The 18,876-nt window shown below is 45.1% G+C and overlaps 1 protein-coding gene across 2 annotated transcripts in view; it reads left to right on the top strand.

Moving 5' to 3' along the window:
• The window catches only part of LOC143806106 (complement factor B-like), an 80,006-nt gene extending 62,631 nt beyond the window's left edge, over nucleotides 1-17,375 (top strand). The window contains exons 16-19 of one of the 2 annotated variants that reach the window (XR_013221394.1): nucleotides 6,797-6,929; nucleotides 9,197-9,246; nucleotides 15,242-16,773; nucleotides 16,890-17,375. Coding sequence is in view for 1 of the 2 variants with exons in the window: in XM_077286063.1 (XP_077142178.1) it covers nucleotides 6,797-6,929; nucleotides 9,197-9,246; nucleotides 15,242-15,400 (342 nt within the window). In the remaining variant the exon portion in view is untranslated. Of the gene's footprint in view, nucleotides 1-6,796; nucleotides 6,930-9,196; nucleotides 9,247-15,241 lie in introns of both variants that reach the window. The other variant, XM_077286063.1, reaches the window with a different exon arrangement.
• The last annotated feature ends 1,501 nt before the right edge of the window (nucleotides 17,376-18,876 follow it).

Below are 18,876 nucleotides of genomic sequence, written 5' to 3'. Positions count from 1 at the left end.
CACGACTCGGTATATGAGTCTGATGCATCCTTAGACCCGGATGCTCCGGAGTTTAGATCTACAGTTGACTCTCTCATTGAGGCAGTCAATCACACCCTCAAAGTGGACGATGACCCTAACTCGACTCCGGACTACTCTGTCTCCTTTACTAGAGCCAAGCGTTCCCATAAGACATTCGCCTCTCACCCAGATTTCCTGGATATAGTCAGGCGACATAGGGAGCGTCCGGATAAGCGTTTCACGGGCAAAAAGGCCCTGGAATCGAAGTATCCCTTTTCCGCAGATCTGGTTAAAGACTGGACGGAATCCCCATTAGTAGATCCTCCGGTTTCGCGCCTAGCTTCAAAAACTCTCTTATCCGTTCCAGATGGCGCTTCAATTAAGAACCCCATGGAATGTCAGCTAGATTCCCTAGCTCGCTCTGTTTACGAAGCCTCTGGTTCTTCTCTATTTCCCTCCTTCGCCGCGGCTTGGGTGGCCAAGGCGATGGTTTCCTGGGCAGATGCTCTAGCAAAATCGGTACGGGAACAGGCTCTCCTGTCTGAGGTGGCGGACCTTGCCAAGCAAATTGCCATGGCTGGTGATTATGTGATGTACGCATCCCTCGATGCAGCGAACTGTGCAGCTACGGCGGCTTCAAACGCCATCACCATCAGAAGAACCATTTGGCTCAGAGAATGGCGTGCAGATTCCTCCTCTAAAAAGTCTCTGGTTTCCCTTCCTTTTCAGAGCGGGCGTCTTTTTGGAGAAAAGCTAGACCAGCTTATTTCGGACGCTACAGGGGGAAAGAGCAAGTTCCTTCCCCAACAGAGGCCCAAGGCTGCCTTCCAGCGCCAACCATATTTTCGTTTTCGGCCCTTTCGTAGCAGTCCAGCCTGGTCCAATCCTGCTGCCTCTTCCAGATCGGACCGACCCGCTCGCTCAGAGACGTTCGCCCCTCATTCAGGCCAAACCAGTCCTGGCGAGGCAAGCCTAGGCAACCCAGGACCAGGGGGTCCAGACCTGCCAGATTCCCTTCGCAATGACTCGGGAACTTTTCCAGTCGACACCACCAAAGTAGGCGGACGTCTGCTTCTTTTTCAACAAGCCTGGCTCTCCGTCATCCACGACGAATGGGTCAGGAATCTGGTGTCGTCTGGCTACAAAATAGAGTTCTCTACCTCCCCTCCAGCTCGGTTTTTTCCTTCTCGCCTCCCCAGTTCGGGGGCTTAGTCTCGCGCCCTTCTTTGCGCCATTCAGTCCCTCCGCCAGAGTGGGGTCATTGTTCTGGTTCCGGAACATGAGAGGTTCAGAGGTTTTTACTCAAACCTCTTCGTCGTACCAAAGAAGGAAGGGAAAGTGCGCCCCATCTTGGACTTGAAGCTCCTAAACAAGTGCGTAAAGGTACGGCACTTCAGGATGGAATCGCTTCGGTCGGTCGTTTCCTCAATGGAAAGAGGGGAATATCTGGCTTCGATAGACATCAAGGATGCCTACCTCTATATTCCTATATTCCCACCGCATCAAAGATTCCTCCACTTTGCCATCCTAGAGGACCACTTCCAATTCACGGCCTTACCCTTCGGGCTTGCCACGGCGCCCAGGGTATTCACGAAGGTCATGGCGGCCGTCATGGCCATTCTTCATTCTCGAGGAGTGGTCATGTTGCCTTACTTAGACGACCTCCTCATAAAGGGTCCGTCTTTTCAGGCTTGCGAGGCAAGCGTCCACATTATCTTGGATTCTCTTTCGCGCCTGGGCTGGCTGATCAACTTGGACAAGTCCTCCCCCGTTCCTGCCCGACGGATCTCCTTTTTGGGCATGATCCTGGACACCTCAAGGGGTCTGGTCTTGCTTCCTCGGTCCAAGGCCCTAGAGCTTCAACACGGAGCTCGGACGCTCTCCCACCCTCGCCCGCTCGGTTCGCCATGAAGATCCTGGGCAAAATGGTAGCCGCAATAGAAGCGGCCCCTTTCGCCCAACTCCATCTTCGCCCCTTGCAACAGGCCCTGCTGGACAATTGGGACATAAGTCTCTTATCCCTCGATCGTCCATGCCCTTTGTCTCCGCGGATACGACAATCCCTTGTATGGTGGACCCTGGGTTCATCTCTCCTCCAGGGAAAGTCTTTTCTCCCGATCCGCTGGTTAGTGGTAACTACCGACGCCAGTCTCCTCGGCTGGGGTGCGGTGTTTCTTCACCACTCCGCTCAGGGTCGTTGGACACCTCGGGAGTCGAGGCTCCCTATAAACATTCTGGAGATTCGTGCGATCAGACTCGCCCTGAGTCGGTTTCATCCCCTGCTTGCGGGTCACCCAATCTGTGTCCAATCGGACAATGTCACGGCGGTGGCATACATAAACCACCAGGGGGGTACCCGCAGCAGGGCGACGATGCAGGAAGTCTCCCACATTCTTCATTGGGCCGAAGCCAACCATTCCACCATTTCCGCGGTGCACATTCCGGGCGTCGAAAACTGGGCGGCGGACTTTCTGAGCCGTCAGGGCATTGCCTCGGGGGAGTGGGAACTCCATCCAGAGGTGTTTCGACAGATCTGCCTTCGCTAGGGAACCCCGGACGTGGATCTGATGGCGTCCATATTGAACGCCAAGGTTCACAATTTCATTGCTCGCTCTCGGGATCCCCAGGCTATCGGAGTGGACGCACTGATTTCTCCGTGGTGTCAGTTACAACTCCCGTACGTGTTTCCTCCACTTCCCTTACTGCCGAAGGTGATCCGGAAGATCAAGACGGAGGGGGTTCCGGTCATTCTGGTCGCTCCGGATTGGCCACGTCGCGCTTGGTACGCGGAGCTCGTTCAACTCGTCGCCGATGTCCCCTGGCGGTTGCCAGACCGTCCAGATCTGCTTCGCCAGGGGCCGATTTGCCACCAGAGCTCAGGGGCCCTCCTTTTAACGGCGTGGCTGTTGAAACCTGGATTCTAACTCGAGCCGGTTTCTCTCAGCAGGTCATTCCCACCATGATAGGAGCTCGCAAGAAGTCTTCCGCTTCCATCTACCATCGCACCTGGAAATCCTTCTTCTCGTGGTGCAGGCTCTGAGGTCGCCCTCCGCTCATTTTCTCTATCCCTTGCATTTTGGATTTCCTTCAGTCCGGGTTGGACTCCGGCTTGGCGCTGAGTTCCCTCAAGGGTCAGATCTCAGCGTTATCCGTGTTATTCCAACGTAGGATCGCCGCCAACCTTCAAGTCAAGACTTTCATTCAGGGGGTCTCCCATGTAGTACCCCCCTACAGAATGCCTTTGGAGACCTGGGATCTCAACTTGGTCCTGGGGGTTCTTCAGGATTCTCCTTTTGAGCCTCTTCAGGACATTCCGCTCTCCATTCTTTCCTGGAAGGTTGCCTTCCTTGTGGCTGTAACGTCTATCAGGTGGGTTTCAGAACTGGCCGCTTTATCCTGCAGGGCTCCCTTTCTTGCCTTCCACCAGGACAAGGTAGTCCTTCGTCCATCTCCGGCCTTTCTCCCTAAGGTGGTCTCTTCTTTTCACCTTAACGAGGACATCATTCTTCCCTCTTTTTGCCCGCAGCCTAAGCACAGGGTTGAAAAAGCCCTTCATTCCCTGGACGTTGTACGGGCCCTTAGGAGGTACATTTCCAGAACAGCTCATTTCAGAAAATCAGATTCCCTTTTCGTTCTCCCAGAGGGTCACAGAAAGGGTTTGGCTGCGTCTAAGGCCACGATAGACAGATGGATTCGGTCTGCTATCCAAGAATCTCATCGAGTCAGGGGCAGACCTATCCCGGCGGGGATTAGAGCACACTCCACTCGGTCAATGGGTGCTTCCTGGGCCATCCGGCACCAGGCAACAGCGGAGCAGGTTTGCAAGGCCGCAACGTGGTCCAGCCTGCATACTTTCACAAAGCACTACAATGTCCACATTCATTCCTCTGTGGACGCGGCCCTTGGCAGACGTGTTCTGCAAGCGGCCGTCGCGCATTTGTAAGTCAGATGGTACACGAAATTATTTGGTTGTATTGTTTCCCTCCCAGGGACTGCTTTGGGACGTCCCATGGTCCTGTGTCCCCCAATGTGGCGATGGAGAAATAGGGATTTTTGTGTGTACTCACCGTAAAATCCTTTTCTCCGAGCCACTCATTGGGGGACACAGCACCCACCCTGTTAGCCTGTTCGGCTCTTTACCTTTTTCGGTTTTTGACTTTCTTTGACATGTTGTACTCTACTGTTACATGATATATTGTTATTATTCTCCTACTGCTTTTTGCACTGAACTGGGTCTCTGGAAGCCAGCATGAGGGTGTATACTGCAGGGGAGGAGCTAACCTTTTTTTGCCTCAGCTTAGTGTCAGCTCGGAGAAAAGGATTTTACTGTGAGTACACACAAAAATCCCTATTTCTCTGTCTATATTCAATCCGGCTGTTACTTCCTTGCCAGCACTTATGCCCCCTTCCAAGATGGCTTACCAGTGTGTATCTTCTTGTGCGCATGCGCCGGTACTCCGTGCGGTGCGTGGTTTCCTCCTTCCTGTCCGGCGTCTGATCACGTGGGGCCCCACGTGCTTCCGGCACCGGCGGCCATGTTGGGGACCGCGGGTGCCGCTCGGCGTGCCGGTGTGGCGCGCGAGGTGGCTGCACATTTCCGGTTGGTGCGTATATATATATATGCGCACCAGTAGCATTATATTCACCCCCTGAGGAAGGAGCTGCTTGCTCCGAAACACGCGTCGGGGTTTGTGTCACCCACGCATCCAGCCTGCTATATTGATACCATGTATGTGCTCGTACTGAGCTATTATGCATTATTCTTTATGCTATGGCACTGTTCTATGATTTAATAGCATAAGAAGTCATGGGCCTTCCTACATTAAGGGCATATTGCCATATTTAGGCATGGTATGTGTGGTTGTCCTGACCCTTCTAGCATGACCGACAGGAATGCACGTTTGTTCCCTTATCTTGCATCGTTTCACCTACCTGATGGCTTTTTACATTTTTCTAATAAAGATTTATAGTGTTATGGGACTATTTGGTTGCTTGTGTTTTGTGTTCTGTGGTCTTACTTTTGTTTGGCAGCTGGCCCCTATCTGTCCTGTATGCATATTTATGATCTAATATCCCCATTGTGGTTGATGTATATATTACATATATCAAATATGCTTGCTTCAATAATACTATCATGTGTGCTGCTGCCATAGAGCTGCCAAGTGTGCTGCTGCCATAGAGCTGCCATGTGTGCTGCTGCCATAGAGCTGCCATGTGTGCTGCTGACATAGAGCTTCCATGTGTGCTGCTGCCATAGAGCTGCCATGTGTGCTGCTACCATAGAGCTGCCATGTGTGCTGCTGCCATAGATCTGCCATGTATGCTGCTGCCATAGAGCTGCCATGTGTGCTGCTGCCATAGAGCTGCCATATGTGCTGCTGCCATAGAGCTGCCATGTGTGCTGCTGCCATGTGTGCTGCCATAGAGCTGCAATGTGTGCTGCTGCCATAGAGCTGCCATGTGTGCTGCTGCCATTGAGCTGCCATGTGTGCTGCTGCCATGTGTGCTGCTGCCATAGAGCTGCCATGTGTGCTGCTGCCAGATATGGTATAGGGACCCTACAGCTTGCTATATATGGTATGGGGACCCCACAGCTTGCTATATATGGTAAGGGGACCCCACAGCTTGCTATAGCTATATATGATATAGGGACCTCATAGCTCCTCATATACAGTATGATGGTTCTGTAGCTCCCATATGTATAGGTATGAAGGCCCTGCAGCTCTCCTACATACAGTATGATGCCCCCCAGCTCCCTGTATATAATACAGGGCCCCCACAGCTCTTCTATATAGAGTGTGGGGTGTCCACAAGTAGTGACGGATACAATAATAATACATAAATACTCACCTAGCCACGATCCCCGCACATGATGCTACGGTCTCTGCATGGTGTGATATGAGGCGTGATTTAGTGCTGCCTCAGACGCACAGGCTGAATGTCAGAGGATGGACAGAGCCATTGGTCCTCTTCTCCACCATTGTATTCAACAGTATCTGCATCCTTAGGCTACGTTCACATTTGCGTTGTTGGGCGTTGCGTCGGTGACGCAACGCACAATGCATGCAAAACGCATGCAAAAAACGCATTGTTTTGTGACGCATGCGTCCATTTTTGGCTTGAATTTGGACGCAAAAAAAATGCAACATGCAGCGTCCTCTGCGCCCTGACGCTTGCGCCAAAAATGACGCATGCGTCACAAAACGCAAGACAACGCATGTCCATGCGCCCCCATGTTAAATATAGGGGCGCATGACGCATGCATCACTATGCGTCGCCGAACATGCACCCGACGCAACGCAAATGTGAACGTAGCCTAAGACAGTGGGGATTGAGGGATGGGGCCCAGGGTTCTCTCTGACTCAGGGGGCCCATAGCGGCCATGAGGTCTGCCACTATGGCCACCCATGAAGGAGAGGCAAGGGCCCATTGGAGGAATCTCCAGTCTTCCAGGATGGGCCGCCCATTAGTCCCCTATATACAGTATGTAGCCGGTCTGACACTGTGTGTAAGTCAGAGCTCATCTTTTCCATTATAACACTCCAAATTGCCTGCATAGTCGTAAATTGATGCAGACATAACCCTGCGACTGCTGATAGTAGTGGCAGAGTTTTATTGCCTAAATCTATACCTCTACCTGGAGTATGAAGCTCTGTATCACGGAAACCGATCTAGACAGCTGAATTATAGATACAATTAATAAGCGCAGAACTTTTGATGATTTTTACCTTGGCAATTTACTACAATAAATAGTTCTATTTTTGCTCATCACTACAACTTCCCTTCTCCTCCACAGAGGTTGGCCTGTCTAGATGATACCAAGAAGATCGACAAATTCAAGGATGTTCCAGACATTAGAGATGCAGTGACCAACAATTTCATATGTACAGGGGGAATATATCCTCAGGTGGATCCACAAACCTGCAAAGGTAAATCATGTGCAGGTGTCATAAAGTGTTAGAAGTTTTACTAATTTTTCCTACCTTCATCATTGTCACTACCTACAGTACCTGTGATCCATGCATATAGCTGCCAACCACATCCTTATCACCCCTGCGCACTTACTCCGCCATCCTGCTTGGTGGCGCTGTGCTACCTATTTTGATGTCCCTGCAGAGTTGTGGACCTGGGATAGAAAACGGAAGAGGATCTTTTTTCCGAGATAATTTTGGAAATCCCACCTGGATTGGGATTAGGAATGGTTTATATTTAGGAAGCCATTATGGAAAAACTTTTTTTTTTCTTCTTTAACCAGTTCAGCATCAGGTTATTTTTTTCTTATTCCTAACTAGGCACATTTTTGGGGTTTTAATCGTACATACGCTCTTTAACTCTGAAAAAAAGGATATTCAAATAATTTTGCATCTTTTTTCCTCCATACATGGAACTTTTATTTAAACATATGAAATACACGTCTGTTTTTCAATTTTATTTTTTTTTACTACCACAAAGAGCTAATAAAAAAAGCATTTAAATTTGTGTTCCCCTTTCCATAGAAATTTTTCTTATACACTGGACATATTTCCTATAGGAGTTTTCAGAGTGCGTCCGCTTCAAAACGTGCCTGAAGAATTTCAATTAATTTCTATTCTAAAACCACTTTGTTGTTCATATGTTCAGTCTTTTGAGATTCAGGTTTTGAAAAATGTCTCTTCTAAAATGCTTCAAAATTTCTTCAAAACCTCTTCTGAAAACAAAATAAAAAATAAAAATGTCACTGTGAAGAATATTGGAGATATGATTTCATGCCAATCTTTGCATCCTATGTGGCATGGGATTATAAGACCGCCTTCAGTGTGCAGCTGCTTAGCAGGGGGGACAAGCCTCAAAGGCTGTGAGTGACAGAGTTAACACCTTGAGTCAGCTCAGAGCAGAACAAAGGTCTTGCTTGTTATCTGGATCCAAACTATGTTGTCGAACATCTTTATTGAGTCAGATATGATTTCATAAGGAGAATATGGACTTACCATATGTCCTGGCAACATACCGGTTATAGTTCCGAGATCTCCAGAACATGGCGAGTACCCATTCTAGCACCTAGGGGTATGGAGATACATAGAACAGCCAGTAGAAACTAGATAATAAAGCTGAATTTTGGTCTTAATGCGTAGCAGGGGCCCAGCTGGATCCAATAGCACAAGATCTGCCACCCTAGAGCAGCCCAGAAAAGAGTTATGATCCTTTATAGGTTTTGGAGTAGGCAAGGGGAGGGAATTTATGTACAGCCCAGAGGGCAGGAGGGAGTGACCCAAAGGGGATAAAGGCTAGTGTACGGCCATGTGGTGGCTCTCTCTGTGATGCATGTGGTCCTCTTTAGAAGTGGAGGCTACATCGAGTATCGTGCTGAGAAGGGACCAAGGAGACAGCTGGCAACCCATGCCCCCTGTGGCCCAGCACACCTATGATCTAACATCACCCATTAATTTATATATATTCAGCTTGTATCTTTTTTTCCAATCACTATCTGTATTTGCATATCTGACCATTGTATATGTGTAACCAACATCTTAAGCATTTGCTTCAGGGTGCCATTGAACCGTTCATCTCGATCCATGTATCCACATGTCCGTTTCTCGGTTTAACTTTCCATGCTACCAGGGTTGGTTTCTGGCCCAATATAATCCTGTTAATGTACTGGGCTTATATCTAGGGAGGAACTGGTGGCAGTCCTACCAGGCTGGCAGCGCTCTGTTTCACTGGTGCTAGTGAAAGGGGCCTCTCAGCCTTTCTGGGTTGTGTGTGAGTGTGGTGCCATGTCAGTGACTGGGTGGGCCCCATCCTCTCACTCTCTGTGCCTCCCTGGACCTGTGTGGACAGGAGCTGTGTGTGTAAAATTGCACTAAGCTGGCCTTGCGTGTCCCCAGGTGGTGCGGAACATCACATTGGTGCCAGGAGACCATTCCTCGTGATCTCGCTGATGTAATAGTGACGTCGGGAGGGTGGTGAGGTGCAGGTTCATCACATGTGGTTGCAGCAGAGGGATTCTGTGTGATCTCTCTGGTGTCATACTTCACATTCCCAAAGAACGTTTCCAATTGAAAGCTCATTGCTTTGACCACCTAGAAAAGAAATTCATAAACACCTTCCATAAGGCTTTTAGATCTTAGCTGTAAATGGATAGATTCAAGTCCCTAGCAGACTATACTGTATGACCAGCTGTGAAATTCATCTATGTCTCTTTTTCTTCTGATTCCAGGTGACTCTGGAGGTCCTGTTATTGTGCCCTACAAACAACGCTTCATCCAGGTAAGTGACTTTGCTCTAGTTATAGGTAGGAATGTCCTAATATAAATGTCAGTAATGGTGCACCAGATAGAGAGGAAGGAATGGGATCTTCATCCCCCCCAGCAATCCTCTGAGTGCAGATCAACTGTAAAGTGATGGCTGTACAGAGGGATGCTGGGAGGAAACATCAAAGATGAAGGGTGATGTAGGTTGAGCACCTATTCGGCATCCTGTGACTTATATTTGTCCGATCTAAATAATGTTAAATTAAAAAAGGAAAAAAGATTTTTTTTTTTTTTAAAAGTGCGTTTTCCCTCATTTTCCCAATATAAAAATGAAACAGTCATCTTTGCCCCACAGAAAAAGAAAGGTGACATTCAGGAATTGCACGGCCTTGGTGTTTAAAGGGTTAGGGAGGTTGTCCACAACTTTAACACTGATGATCTATCCTCCTGATTGGTGGGGGTGCGACACCTGGCACCTCCCGCCTATCAGCGGTGTCTGGTGTCAGCAGTCGAAACTGCCTAGTTGCGGAGCCTTGCAGCGCAGCTCATCCAACTCTATAGTGGCCACAACCGGGTACTGCATATATGCGCCCTATTCAAATCAATAGAGGCGGATGTGCAGTACCTGGCCTCGCCCATTATACAATTGACAGAGTTGCGCTCTATCACCAACTACGAAAACAGCTGGTTGGCGAGTGTGTCGGGTGTCGCACCCCCAACGATCAGACATTGATGACCTATCCTAAGAATAGATCATCAGTGTTAAAGTAGTGGACAACCTCTTTAATGTTCAGTACCGTGCAAGAGTTCTAAGGAGGTGTGGAAAAAATGCTGTGGAGTAATAATGCTTTTAAAAATCAAAGTGTTAATAGTTTATTTTTTATCAATTAATAAAAAAGGGAAATGAATGAAAAACAAATTAATATTTGTTCTTAATTACACTGGCTGGATGTTTGGGGTCTTCGTCCGACTGCAGAATAAATTTGGAGACAATCAGATGCCTCCCGATGGTTTTGCATGATGGATAAGTATCTGACTCAATTTCTCAGTATTGAGGACGCTATTAATCATGACTAAATCTTGAGCTCTTTACTGAAATGCAGCCCTAACCTGGCATACCCTACCCCGTGCTTCACTGCTCCTGCAGAACCTCATTATTGTACTGCTCTGCAGCCTCTCAATATTTCACGTTTTGGCTCATTAGTCCAGAGCACCTGCTTCCATTTTTTGCACCCATTAACTATGTTTTCATGCATAGATGAATTGGTTGGAAAAGTCCTTTCCATATAGAGGGTTTGATTTTTTTTTTTGTATTCAATTTTTCCATGAAGCCACCTTTGGCCAGACTTTCCAAACAGTAGATGGGTGTAGCTGTGTCCTGTTGTTTCCATCCAGTTCTGAACTGATGGCGCTGCTGGACATCTTCTGATTTTGAAGAGAAGTAAGCACGTGTCTCATATCTGCTGCATTGTTCTTTAGCTGACTATTGCATCTACGATTCTCAAAGTTGCCCTTTTTTTGGTGCTTTTTCAAAAGAGATTGTACAGCAACACATCTTGAGCACCAGTCAGCTTTAAATCTTTTCCTGAGAGACACCTTGCTGATAGAGTATAACTACCTTGTGTCTTGCCATAGTGCATGACCTGTGATGATACTGTTTTCCACAACCTTAGAGTTTGTCTATTCCTCACCCAGTTTTAATCCTCCTACACAGCTGTTTCTGTTTCAAATTAATAATTAATTAATATCAACATACATATGAAAATTATGACTATTATCACCTGATTGGTATAACTGGTTACCAGGGGTGAACCTAGCCACACTGCTGCCTGAGGCGAAATTCAAAACGGCGCCCTCCCAAACACATATACAGTACAGCCCCCCTATAGGGCTCCCATCTCATATACAGACCCCCCATACATTACATGAGTGATAACTATTGTACATTCTACAATAAGTCATAAATCAGACAGTATAGTCCTCCATACAGTATTCTGGGCACCACAGTGCTCCTTACAGAATAATGAGCCCCATATATTGCTCCATACAGTATTGTGGGCACCGCACAGCGCCCCATACAGAATAACATGCCCCATATATTGCTCCATACGGTATAATGAGCCCCATATATTGCTCCATACAGTATAATGAGCCACACATGATGCTCCATACTGTATAATGGCCACACAGTGCTCCATACTGTATAATGATCCCACATGATGCTTCATACTGTATAATGGCCACACAGTGCTCCATACTGTATAATGGTCACACATGATGCTACATACTGTATAATGGCCACACAGTGCTCCATACTGTATAATGGTCACACATGATGCTCCATACTGTATAATGGCCACACAGTGCTCCATACTGTATAATGGCCACTCATGATGCTACATACTGTATAATGGCCACACAGTGCTCCATACTGTATAATTGTCACACATGATGCGCCATACTGTATAATGGCCACACAGTGCTCCATACTGTATATTGGCTGCACATGATGCTCCATACTGTATAATGGCCACACATGATGCTACATACTTTATAATGGCCACACAGTGCTCCATACAGTATAATAGTCACACATGATGCTCCATACTGTATAATGGCCACACAGTGCTCCATACTGTATATTGGCTGCACATGATGCTCCATACTGTATAATGGCCACACAGTGCTCCATACTGTATAATAGTCACACATGTTGCGCCATACTGTATAATGGCCACACAGTGCTCCATACTGAATAATAGTCACACATGATGCTCCGTACTGTATAATGGCCACACAGTGCTCCATACTGTATAATGGCCACACATGATGCGCCATACTGTATAATGGTCACACATGATGCTACATACTGTATAATGGCCACACAGTGCTCCATACTGTATAATGGTCACACATGATGCTCCGTACTGTATAATGGCCACACAGTGCTCCATACTGTATAATGGCCACTCATGATGCTACATACTGTATAATGGCCACACAGTGCTCCATACTGTATAATTGTCACACATGATGCACCATACTGTATAATGGCCACACAGTGCTCCATACTGTATATTGGCTGCACATGATGCTCCATACTGTATAATGGCCACACATGATGCTACATACTGTATAATGGCCACACAGTGCTCCATACTGTATAATAGTCACACATGTTGCGCCATACTGTATAATGGCCACACAGTGCTCTATACTGAATAATAGTCACACATGATGCTCCGTACTGTATAATGGCCACACAATGCTCCATTCTGTATAATGGTCACACATGATGCTCTGTACTGTATAATGGCCACACAGTGCTCCATACTCTATAATGGCCACTCATGATGCTACATACTGTATAATGGCCACACAGTGCTCCATACTGTATAATTGTCACACATGATGCGCCATACTGTATAACGTCCACACAGTGCTCCATACTGTATAATGGTCACACATGATGCTCCATACTCTATAATGTTCACACATGATGCTCCGTACTGTATAATGGCCACACAGTGCTCCATACTGCATAATGACCACACATGATGCTCCATACTGTATAATGGCCACACAGTGCTCCATACTGTATATTGGCTGCACATGATGCTCCATACTGTATAATGGCCACACATGATGCTACATACTGTATAATGGCCACACAGTGCTCCATACTGTATAATAGTCACACATGATGCGCCATACTGTATAATGGCCACACAGTGCTCCATACTGTATAATGGTCATACATGTTGCGCTATACTGTATAATGGCCACACAGTGCTCCATACTGTATAATGGCCACACAGTGCTCCATACTGTATAATGGTCACACATGTTGCGCCATACTGTATAATGGCCACACAGTGCTCCATACTGAATAATAGTCAGACATGATGCTCCATACTGTATAATGGCCACACAGTGCTCCATACTGTATAATAGTCACACATGATGCGCCATACTGTATAATGGCCACACAGTGCTCCATACTGTATAATGGTCACACATGATGCGCCATACTGTATAATGGCCACACAGTGCTCCATACTGTATAATGGTCACACATGTTGCGCTATACTGTATAATGGCCACACAGTGCTCCATACTGTATAATGGCCACACAGTGCTCCCTACTGTATAATGGCCACACAGTGCTCCATACACCCGGCTCCACTCCGTACACCTCATACACACGCGGCTCTGCTCCGTACAGCTCATAAACACCCGGCTCCGCTCCGTACACCTCATACACATGTGGCTTCACTCCGTACACCTCATACACATGCGGCTCCACTCCGTACACCTCATACACACGTGGCTCCGCTCCATACACCTCATACACGCAGCTCCGCTCCGTACACCTCATACACACACGGCTCCGCTCCGTACACCTCATACACACACTTACCATGGCAACCAGCACAGCAAAGTCCTGCAATTCATGGGGGTCCCGATCATGTGACCTCTGACTCCTCCCCTCCTGTGACCTCATCACAGGTCCTGTTTGCACAGAGCAGCCAATATGTGTTGTGCTGCTCTGCGGGTGCAGGAATGACCGGCTGATATTGCGCACCATGGGTTGTGAGCAGGGGCGCACGCACCGAACTAGTGACAGCAAATGTCAGGGATCAGGGAGAGTCGGCACCAGGTGTTCTGACCGCCGCTCTGCTGCCCCCTGTCTTTCAGTGAGGGCTGCCGCCTGAAGCAAAGGGCTCAACTTGCCCCATGATAGCGGCGCCACTGCTGGTTACTCATACACCTGACTATAATTCTACAATATCCCTGATTTTATGCAAGTGTATCTAGAAGAATTGATGCTGAATACTTCTGTTTTTTAAAGCTTTTTACTTTGCAGCATTTTGCACACCTGCCTAACACTTTAGCACAGTACTGTAAACGAAAAAGGTTATTAACCCCTTCACCTCCAATGACTGATATTTATGTCACGGAATGAATCGGGGACTGTAGAGCTGATCCACACAGGGCCGGTGGTGTAATTCAGCCAGTTCATGTCTCTAACTGCAGCGACCGGAGCCAACTCTGATTGCTGCTATCCCTTAAATGTCACTGTCAGTCACTGACAGCAGCATATAGGGCATGCGGTCCATAAAAATGGAAATCATCTTACTTTTAACCACATCTGTAGAAGTCTGATCTATGAAATTATAAAATATTTTAACCAGCATGGTAAATGTCATAAAAAAACGAATAAAACTACACGTAAAAATTGCTGTTTTTTGGTTGTTACACTTCCCACAAAATACAATAAAAATTAATCAGAACATTTTATGTACAACCAAACGTTACCATTAAAAATGAGAGCTCAACATGCTAAAAACAAGCCCCCATTCAGGTACAGTAAAGGAAAAATAAAACACGTATGCGTCTTAGAAAAATGGGAACACAAGCGAATTTATTTTTTTAATCAAGTTCTGAATTTCTCTAAGCTCCTAAAACAGTAAAAAAAAAAGTTCATATTTAGTATGACTATAATAATCCTAATCTAGAGAATAGTTTTGTCTTTTCTTTTTTATTGAGCTATTAATGCCGTAAAAATTAACCCCCCCAAAAAAATACCGTAATTGCGGAATTGGGTTGTTGTTTTTTTTTTTTTAATAATAATAATAATAATAATCTTTATTTATATAGCGCCAACATATATTTTTTTTCTTTGCTTCACCGTTTCATCTCATTTAATTTTTTTCCCTGGTGTTGTGCAATTTAGAAAAATATTAACCCTTCGATATCACTGCTTTTCAATACATTTTATACTTTAATAAACTGCAACACATCCCAACAAAAAAGTTATGGCTCTTGGAAAAAGGGGAGCATAAAATGAAGACTCAAAAATGAAAATTGTCCGCGTTCTAATGGGATTAATGTTATGTTAACAAAATGCTGAAAACTTTGTATGTTTTGTAGGTCATTGTAAGATTTCGATGTATTGGGTTTTTGTTTTATAAGCTGTGTACTGATTTCACCTGTCCTTGACCGTTTAGGTGGGCATTATTAGCTGGGGGACAGTCATCAGCTGTAATGGACCTAAAAGAAATCGTGAACCGGTGCCGGCACTGTCTCGTGACTTCCATACTGATGTTTTTAAGATGTTGCCTTGGCTAAAGGAGAAGTTGAAGGAAGATTTGACGTTCCTGAACTAAACCTTCCAGGCGGTGGAGCTATACACGTAACGATTGGACCACGTTAAAGACATAAGCTATGATTGGACTGGCTTCACGAAAAGTATTCGCAAGTGATAGTAGTAACACAAAGCACCACCTGCTTTACATTTTACAAAGGATCCACTGCACAAATGCAATAATTATAATCTCTGGAATTATATACACATTACTTCTCAAATTAAGACTATTGACCCCTTGACTTCCTGAATATGAAAAATATTGTAAATTTTAGCCTTATGTAAGATCAGTAGTGCAGAGAGTAGGTGGCAATGTTATCTGCTTCTGTTATTTTCAAATATACGGAATACATAAAGACTGTAATGTGATTGGCTCTTGTAACACCCCTGCTTATTGTCTGATCCAATATTAATGCATGAAATCTTGTTTAATCTGTTTTACTCAATATAATGTATGTTATTCATTTTTCTTACATTGTAAAAAGATTATACCTGACACACACAAAAAAAATTTTACATTTTCATTTTGGACAGACCAACCCTCCATCTATAATTTTTACATATTGAGGAAAATCTCATTTAAAGGTGTTGTCCAGTGAAAACAAGTTATCACCTATCCATTGGTAGCTAGAAATGGGTACATCAATTTTCAGAATTCCGTTACATTGGCCAGGTCAGTCGTTTTTGGCCACTGAACGGAAGGCTCGTGAAACTTTTAACTTCCGGGATCCCTAACATGGCTTTTGATTAGTCAGGGCTGGTGTGACAGTGTGCACAGGTGATTGAATGCTTGCCTGTCCAGGTGATTCAATTATCATACTAAGGAAATTCTGAAAACATGACCTGTTGGTGGTACTTGAGGACCGAAGTTTGGGAACACTGGGCTAGAGACTAGTGACCTGTCCTGTAAGTCGATCCACCCATTTCTAATGATAGGGTAATAGTAGTGGAGGAGGAAAAGGGAATTGCAGAGACGTTGTAGATCGAAAGTCAGAATTTGCTACTGGCATTCCTCCTGGTGATTAGAAATGAAATGGTAGAGAGAGGTTTGTCTGCACAACCATCCAGGATATGATATGTCTTTGGCAAATGTTATCATATCCCGGACTGCTGTGCCGATGAGCTTCCCTTTCTCTACCATCTCTAATGATAACTTATAGGGGTTGTCCAGTATAAAAATGTCTCGTCAGGGACAAAAATTCCACATTCTGCCAATCGATGCGGGTCATATCGGTCGTACCCCCAACAATCAATAACGGAGTTGTCCACTACTAGGACAAACCCTTCTCATTCCCCATGTTTGGCCCCGTTAAAATAACAAAAAGCTTATACTCACCTCCCTTGCCAGAACAGTTCAACGGTATTGGCACTCACTCTTCCAAGGCTCATGTGATGGTGTTAATCAGGGCTGGAGTCACTGTCCCCGCCTTTGGACGTATAATTAATCAACAGGAAGTAAGAGCCGTGGCCGGCTGCCCACTTCCTGTGAAATACTCTGAAGGCGGGGACAGTGACACCAGCCCTGATTTGGTGCAAACTCATGTGACATATCAACCTCATGTGAGCCCCGGGAGACTGAGTGCTGACTCCAGTAGAACAGCGCCGACACGGGAAGTGAGTACAAGCTTTTTAATTTTAACAGGACCAAACATGGGGAATGAGAAGGGGTGGTCCTGATAGTGGACACCTCCTTTATTGATTGTTGGGGATATGACCTGTATCGATCGGCAGAATATGGAATTTGTCCCTGAAGAGACATTTTTATACCCGTTAGAATGGAGAGTTACAACCTATGTGAAAGAAGTCTTTACCTCCTCAGCACCAGAATTCTCACATTTATTTTATTTTTTACTGCCAGGAAAACTATGTGTATATATATGTAATCAAACTGATCTGTAGAATAACGATAATACAGTATTTAAGCCACATTATGAATGGTTCAGAGTATATTAAAAATATGTATTTTTCAGAATGAATTAGTAAAAGTTTATAAATTTTATTCGCTCCAAAGCGGTTCTAATTAGACCACGCTAATGACATAAGCAACGGTTGGGCACACGTCAAGAAGAGTATTCGGAAGTGATAGTAACACAAATGACCACCGGAGTTACATTTAACAAAGCGGCATAAGATCCACTGTGCAAATGCAATAAATGTGATTTCTGGGATTATTACTTCTAGGATTAACGCTATTGACCCCTTGACTTCCTGTCAGCCATGGTTTGCGCCAAACACAAAGTTGAATAAAGAAATACAAAAAATATTGTAAGTTTTAGCCTTATGTAAGATCAGTAGTGCAGAGCGTAGGGGGTGATGTGAACTGCTTCTGGCATTTTCAAATATATACATAAAGGCTTTAAACTGATTGGCTCTTGTGAGTAAGACACCCGCTTATTGTCTAAACTAATATGTATGCATGAAATCCTGCATAATCTGTTTTACTCAATTTAATGTCCGTTATCCCTTTTTCTTACACTGCAAAAAACTATTCCTAGACAAAAAATGAAAACTATTTAAAGTTTCATTTTGACCAGACCAACCCTCCATCCCTAATTTATACATATTTAACTGATTTTAGGAAAATCTCATTTAAAGGGGTTGTCCAGTGAAAACAAGTTAGGACCTATCAATGGAAAGGTGATAACTTGAAATGGGTACATCAATTTGCGGACCTCCAGTCCATTGGCCATGTCAGTATTCTCTGACCACTGGACAGGAAGCTCACCTAAGGCCGGCGTCACACTTACCGTATGAAAAATCGGTCCAAGTCTCCCTGCCGAGAGTCGCGGGAGTGTAATGCAAGTATAATCCAATTTCTCACACCTAGCATCCGATTTACATCCGAATGCAGTGCAATTGTAACATGAGCTTTTACATACAGCAATTCTCTGTCATTTACACATTGTTTAAAAAGGAAATATTCATCAAAACACACACATATATATATATATATATGTATATATATATATATATATATATATATATATATATATATATATATATATATATACACACACAGTACAGACCAAAAGTTTGGACACACCTTCTCATTTAAAGATTTTTCTGTATTTTCATGACTATGACAATTGTAAATTCACACAGAAGGCATCAAAACTATGAAGTAACAAGTGTGGAATTATACACTTAACAAAAAAGTGTGAAACAACTGAAATTATGCTGCTGTTAACCTGCGATTTCTGAGGCTGGTGACTCGGATAAACTTATCCTCAGAAGCAGAGGTGACTCTTGGTCTTCCTTTCCTGGGGCGGTCCTCATGTGAGCCAGTTTCTTTGTAGCGCTTGATGGTTTTTGCCACTGCACTTGGGGACACTTTCAAAGTTTTCCCAATTTTTCGGACTGACTGACCTTCGTTTCTTAAAGTAATGATGGCCACTCATTTTTCTTTACTTAGCTGCTTTTTTTCTTGCCATAATGCAAATTCTAACAGCCTATTCAGTAGGACTATCAGCTGTGTATCCACCAGACTTCTGCACAACA

Source organism: Ranitomeya variabilis, chromosome 2 (assembly GCF_051348905.1).
Source record: "Ranitomeya variabilis isolate aRanVar5 chromosome 2, aRanVar5.hap1, whole genome shotgun sequence".
NCBI lineage: Eukaryota > Metazoa > Chordata > Amphibia > Anura > Dendrobatidae > Ranitomeya > Ranitomeya variabilis.
Note: the sequence above shows the minus strand (reverse complement) of the source record. Positions and strands in the feature narration are given on the sequence as shown.